The sequence below is a fragment of the Crotalus tigris genome, unplaced genomic scaffold (assembly GCF_016545835.1).
Source record: "Crotalus tigris isolate CLP2741 ecotype Arizona unplaced genomic scaffold, ASM1654583v1 scf7180000024276.985868, whole genome shotgun sequence".
NCBI classification, from domain to species: domain Eukaryota; kingdom Metazoa; phylum Chordata; class Lepidosauria; order Squamata; family Viperidae; genus Crotalus; species Crotalus tigris.
In genome coordinates, this window is record NW_024100448.1 from 322,617 (window position 1) to 330,000 (window position 7,384).

General features: G+C 39.9%; 1 protein-coding gene across 9 annotated transcripts in view; it reads right to left on the reverse strand.

Moving 5' to 3' along the window:
* NTRK2 (neurotrophic receptor tyrosine kinase 2) overlaps positions 1 to 7,384 on the reverse strand; it is a 193,283-nt gene that overhangs the window by 22,697 nt on the left and 163,202 nt on the right. For all 9 annotated transcript variants that reach the window (XM_039323504.1, XM_039323508.1, XM_039323506.1 and 6 more), the window contains one exon: positions 4,674 to 4,908. In XM_039323504.1, coding sequence (XP_039179438.1) covers positions 4,674 to 4,908 — 235 coding nt within the window. The remainder of the gene's footprint in view (positions 1 to 4,673; positions 4,909 to 7,384) is intronic.

The window sequence follows — 7,384 nt, forward strand, 5'->3', positions numbered from 1 at the left end:
TTCATTCCACCCTTGCTGAAAAAATGGTACTGCACACCTTTTCATTCCCTCATGGCCAGATTTTGTGTGGCAAGCTTTTGTGCCAGTGGAAAAAAGACACAATGGTGACAAGATGGATTGTTTCTTCATTGGATCCTCTGCAAGGGGTAAAAAGGAATTGTTCAAAAAAGCTTCATCTGGATGCAATAGGTGTCTGGGTTAGTCAGGTTTAGGAAAGGAAATGTGGGAGATAATATGCCATTTAAACTCTAAGGTTTTGAGAGGGGACTTAGCTTTTCAAACAAAAGATCCTTTCTTTGCACACCGAGCTTCCGAAACTGAATAATTACTTTCCCATCCTATCTGTACAACCATTCAGGCTCTAAACAAACAAAGCCCATGTTGCTAACACCTTTACCACCAAACATCGTGCCAATTATCCAAAGGTTATCTCTCTCTCTGCAGTCATCTCTGCAGTATCTCTTAATAGCTGTGGCTGACACAGTGCAGAACATTATTGACAATTGGGCAAGGAAAAGGTTGGTCCTATTTTTTTTGTTGTTGTAATGGGACAACAGACGGCCAAAAACTTGGGGGCAGATTAATATCTTCCTGAAACATGACTGAGGTAAAGTGTCAGTGAAAATGATTTTGTGGACACTGCTATCCTTTATCCTCCTTTTCATCGTGTTTTGCAGCCCAAACAGACTCACAGGCAAGGCAAAATGATACAATAATTAGTGACAGAGCACACAATTAATGAGTAACAGTGTGTTCCAATGCTTTTTATAGTTGCTTTATAATGGTCAGAATCCGCATTTTCTTCAATACGCTTGTTAATCTCATCTATTAATACCTTTTGCATAGTACAGTTAGAAATAATCAGATCTGGCTGAAGATTTCTGGCTAAACCTGGGTCACCCAACCATCAGCTTGGTATTTGAGAAGGCAACAACTGCTAGTTGTACTGGAGGGTGGAGGGTGTTACGAAAGAGCAGGAACTTGGGCAAATAACTAAGGGGTTTTTTTAGCTTTGTTTTACCCTTATGGCTTTAGAGGATTTGGGGTTTTATCATGGTTTTGTGAACCACCTAAAGCAGCCTTTTGCATCCGAGGTTCTACTGAACCCTACAGTTATACAAGAGATCACGAACAAAAAAGCTCTCTTTTTAATTGCAAGGCTAGCACTCTAAGAGGTGGGAAAGTTTATACACCATACCTCAGCTTACCGAACATGCTCCCTGAAAATTGTTTCAAGAGTCCCGCCAATATAAACAAGTAGAGAAAAGATGATCGAGAGGAAGAGTGCCCAATCTTGGCAACTTTAAGACCCGTGGACTCAACTCCCAGAATTCCCCAGCCAACCACGCATCTAGAGTTTTATAATTTAATACTATGTAAATAAATATATTTGAAAACGTGGCACCGACTCAGGAACACAGGGTGCTTAAGCTTGTTTATGGGGCTATACAAGGTCCTGCCAAGTTGAAACAAGAACAGGGCATTGCTTTTAGTGCCAGCCCTGACAGTCGCTCTCTGCATTCACACGTTGAGGGACCCAGTTTGCAAAGGAATTGACCAGACGCCCAAATCCCTTGGCTCCTGAATAAGATACTTCTTTACAAATGACTGTGCTCAACATATGAATGATGAATACTATGAATGCCAAAAAAAGAAAAGGGGTATTGTAGCTCCCAGAGATCCAGAAACCAGGAGGTGCAAAGAAAGAGCTTAACAATTGAAAGCTTATCTCAGCCAACTTAAACCAACCAACTGTATAACAGAAAAGGAATGGTGGAAAATGAGAGAACTGTCACCCCGGTGAGATTTTATGGACTCCCCAAGATAAACAAACTAGGGGTCCCCCACACACCTATTGTAGCACTAAGGGATATTCCTACCTACAACTTGGCTAAATGGCTGGCACAATGATTAAACTTCCTGAATTCACCCTTAAATACCACAGTCACATCATCTGCATCATTTTTGACATAGCTATGAGGCTTAAACGTGGCTCCTTATGAGATCATGGTCTCATTTACATACCTCCATCCCCACTTAGCATACGAAGTGATAAACAGAAAACTAGAAGATTACAACACAGATCAAAATGATTTAACCAGGACACAAATCATGAATCTACTCCAATACTGTCAATGAAACTTCTTCATGTTTAAAAGGAAAATTAGCAAATAAAAGGGACACCCATGGGATCCCGAATATCAGGAGTCATTGCAGAAACAGTCCCATGTAAAGTAGAACACCATGTGTTTCAAAACACTTAACATTTGGTGCCACTACTACATGGATGACATATTTGTTGTCATCAAAGAAATGCTCTGGAAGACTTCCATACCCTACTAAACTCCATCTTCCCGGACATGCAATTCACAGTGGAGGAAGAAATGGCTAAACAATTGCCATTCTTAGACATGCTTATCAACAGATGGAAAGATTGAAGCCTAGAAACCATGGCATATTGCAAGGCTACCAACACTCCAGGCATTCTGAGTTTCAACCATTCACTGTCACATAAAAAGAGCTGCATTAGAACACAGTATGGCAAAACACACTGTAGTACCCAGCAAGAAAAACATCCTAGAGGGGTAGCTACCTATGTGAACAATTTAGACAGAATGGGTATTCACAAGTATTTATCACAAGATGCCTGTGCAATATACTGGGGAGAGAAAGGAAGAAAGAAGGCACAAGACCTATTACATGGCACACCCTGCCATATATTAAAAACATTTTCAGAAGCAGTAGAATCCAACTTTTGATATCTGCAAGTGGCCACCATCTAGTGGCTACAAAATGAGGACAAATCATGCACTACAGAGATTGTTTGAAACTGGAGAAACTTTGAATGTAATTTACCAGATTCCCCGCAAGGATTGCCCTATGACTATGTGGGACAGAGAGGAAGCTAATTACCAGATTGTGAGAACACCAGTGAGTGGTTAGATGAGAAGATCCAAATTCACTAATAGCCTCACATTGCCTGTATTCAATTTTGCAGCTACTACAATTGTTCTTCAAGCAGGGATAAAAATAGCCAGAGAAATCATTGAAGCCTGGGAAACAGGCCTTTGTCAGTCAATAGGATGCTGATTAACCACCAGCCTATCAGGTACTTAGAAGCCGAGGACATAGCATCATAAGGAAACAACAATTTAAGGATAGCCAGCCATCAACACTTCAATAAACAACTAAAAGCTACACACAACCAGGAACCATATAAATACAATGCATAGGACAACTCAGTGCACATATTGTGGAGAGAGAGAAATTCCCTGATGGGCTCCAGCACAAGCCTGAAAGCTTGGAAAAATAAACCTTTGGTCCCAGCGACCAACTCAAGTTGGATCCTGCAACAGTATCCTAGGGCACCTATATTTACCTTCGTTCATATTAATTCTTTCTCCTGCAATGAAACTATCAAGGATGGGAGAACTCTGGGCAAGAACTTCTGGTTCCCTCTGCTCCTCATAGTAAAAGAGAAATGAAGACAACAAAAAAGGCCCTTTTGATTCAGGGAAGTTAAAGTTCCCATTTCCATAACCTCTTGGGATTTTGATGACTGTTACTATAGAACCTGGCCTTCCCATCACTCTGGGAAATGGAGATGATAGCATGGCTGTCTAGTGCTTTGCTCTACAACAGTGTGCAATTTCGTGATGATTTTTCAAAAAACAAACACTTTTGGGTAAATCCTACAGTTGCTTGCCTTTCGTCTGCTGATTCAACCCCAAATATGCCACCACTCTCCTGCTTCTTATCACCAACTATGGGATTCTGAAGCTATTTTCATTTGGGTACCATGATTTGTCCAAGCAACGAATGCTTCATAGGATCCAAGGACCAAAACATGAATGCTAAACCAGCCATAATGGCAACTGCTGCAACTTTGTGAAATAGAAGCTGGCTGATGATGGCCTTTTTCCATGCTCAGCTTATACATCTGCCCCTAAATCCTTCTTTTCCTCCCATGTTCACTCATGTAATATAATATCATTCTTGTACTGTGAGAATGAGAGAACATGGAAAGCAGCTATTCCAAAAGACAGAAATCTAGTTCAGATGTCAACTAATTGCTGAGTCTGGATCACCAAAGGAAGAAACAGCACAAACCGAAATAAAAATGTTCTTCTCGGCTCACAGTGAAAACAGCTGCATGAATATAAATAATGTCCTTATGTGTAACTTCTTCAGCTTTGCTAGTAATCATATGAAACCATTCACTTCTGAAGCAAACTCTCAAGATGATAGAGTTGCTCAAAAGAGCTTCTATCCAATCAAAATAATGCTGCTAAAATAAAGAATGAATTCGCTGGGACAGCAAAACACTTTGATCCAAATGTAATATAAATGGGATCTTTTCTTTTTATGGGATCAAAACCACATTCTATTCTCCCCAAACTTGTCATTTTACAGTGACCACAGCCGCTTGTCTCATTAAAGAAAGTTTCAATGAGGACAGTAATAAATAATTTGTTTGCACAGGAGCTTTAGTTTTTTGGCAACACTCTGTGGATATTTAATAAATCAGTTTATCAGCAGTGACTTTAATTTCCTCATTAAACTGAGCATCGGACTCAAATTATTTTTTTTCCTTCCAGATTCTCACTAGAAAAAAAAATCTGCCTTATGAAAATAGGCCCTTCCTCCTAAAACCAAGGTACAGCATTACTTACCCTGTAGTAATCTGTGCTATATACATCTCTTGACATCCCAAAATCTCCAATCTTCACCAGCAGGTTTTCCCCAACCAGGCAGTTCCGAGTAGCAAGGTCACGATGCACAAAGTGCTGTGATGCTAAGTAAACCATACCAGCTGCAATCTGCTGGGCAATGTGCAGCATCTGGGATTGGGTTAGTTCAGCTAAAAGACTCCCTTCAGCCATCAGAACTGCATCAGGTCCATGCGCCCTGTGTGGAACACAAAAGAAATGTAGGAGATCTAATGACACTCAGGCGAAAACTAGGTGGTGCTTCTCAGAGGTAATTTCAGGAATAGACGCTTCATCTCTCTTGTTTCCCGAATGGTGCATATGGGAAAGGGGGCAAGGCTACCAAGTATTAGCTGGGGTTGTGGCTCTGGAACCTTTTCCTGTCTAGCTATACAGAGCGCAACTAATGAAGAACGGGAAAGCTATTAAAAGGTTCTGTTCTGAGAACCGGTTGTTAAATTATTTGAATCTCACCATTGTCTCAGAGTATGTCAGCAAACTTGGGTTTTTGCATCCTCTGCTCGTATACGTATCATTACTATGAAATGCTTGAAGCAGAGCTCTAAACAGAGGCTGCCTCCCTGGTAATTAACAGCAAACAACATTCAAAAGAAAAGAATGAGCTGCAATTGGTAAATAATGTTTTTTCCTGAAAACCGGTACTAATCTGATTTTTTGTCAGCACCATATCATAGTGAGCAATGGGGTTGCACTTAGAACCGCAGTGTTCCTTTAACCATCATGGCATTTACACTTACAGCCACTGATTTCTCTTAACCAGTGCAATAAAAAGCATCGTAAAATTGGCTTAGTTTTTTGACAACGGTTAGGACTTGTGACTGTGATAAACAGGTTCCATAATGGTCATAACTCAAAGACTATCTGTATCTTCTTTATTTACAGGACGAGGGGTGACATGATAGCAGTGTTCCAATATCTCAGGGGCTGCCACATAGAAGAGGGAGTCAAGCTATTTTCCAAAGCGCCTGAAGGCAGGACAAGAAGCAATGGATGGAAACTAATCAAGGACAGAAGCAACCTAGAACTAAGGAGAAACTTCCTGACAGAACAATTAACCAGTGGAACAACCTGCCTCCAGAAGCGATGAGTGCTCCAACACTGGAAGTTTTAAAGAAGAGACTGGACAGCCATTTGTCTGAAATGGTATAGGGTTTCCTGCTTGAGGAGGGGGTTGGACGATGACCTCCAAGGTCCCTTCCAACTTATTATTGTTGTTGTTGTTATATTGAAAATGAATTAACTTGATTTCTCAGTGAAGCACAAACAATTTTCCTTTTCCTGCTATTAAATCATCCACCCTACCCTGTTCTGAACATATTTTGTTATTTTTTTTAATAAGTCAATGCACCTTACTACTATTTCTACTTAATCTCGATCAAAAACATCTATAATATATTTCCCCAATCAAATATCTTTCTTTCCCTGCTTATGCAAGAATCACTCAACCCTGCATTTTATTTTTGTGCTACTTTTCAGGAACTTGTTCTGTTCCTTCTTCCTCAATATAATGTGAAACTTCAAAATGTGCCATATCATTACTGGATGATGCACTTGCTATTTCTGTTTCTGAGCTGTAGAGTTGCGAATCAACTCTTTTCAGATGGTAGAAGCACAGATCAAGGTTGCTGAAATTAAAGGCCATGAAGTACATGCACTTCAGAACCACTCCATTCTTTGAAGCTCAAAGAACACTGCGCTGAAAATCACATACAGTCATATTCTTGCCCGTGACCAAATATCTGGAGTGTAAAAAACTTCTGAGGGGCTAAAATACTACCAGCTTTTAACAGGGTTCTGTGACCTAGTCATGTTGTCCTTCTGCCCCATTCTTATCCCTCCCCCCAAAAGTCAAGTCTATCTATCTCAATTCAATATAATTTTCTACAATCATATATCAAGACTATCTAAGGTAATACAAGAATGAGAACCCACTCCTATATCCTCTGGCTGCCATGACAAACTCAGTCAGTTTAGAATAACCCCAAAGATATGAACTCTGATTGTGTTGCTTCTAGAGTTTCTGTAGACAATTATGCATAGCCTGGAGTTGGTGTTTTTTGGGTGTGTTTTTTTAGTTGCATTCTCTAATCACTGCTTCAACTCCTCTTGAAGTGGATTTACTTTTGTCAGCCTTTGCTCCTGAAACATTTCAAATATTGCACTGCCTAAATTTCACATTCAGGAATCCTTTTTGATCTTCAGATCCTGGCCTGAATTGTCTGCCTGTCTGTCTGTCTCTGTTTGAGTTGTGTGTATGTGTGTGTCTGCCTACAAATTGTGAGATCATTTTTTCTCTCGATGGCCTTGGGGGGCGCTGCAGGGTAAGAAATAAATGTGCTTCCAAAGCATGATTACATGCAGATTTTCTCTCCTATCATAATTAGTGTCAAATGAGAGAAGAATGCTAAATTTCAATTTTGCTTAAGAGAGTATCTTTTTCACTGAACCATTCTGGATGTTACAGAATAAAAAAAACTTTTTAAAAGGAAGATATATTACAGTCAGATTGCTTCAACTCAAAATGCAACAGTTAGAAGGGAAGCCACTACCATAATATATAAGTGAATGGGTGCTTTAAATTAAAGCAATGCAATTATAACTAATGTTTAATGCATGCATTCCGTTGTGGGAAGCTGTCTCTTTCCACTAATTTC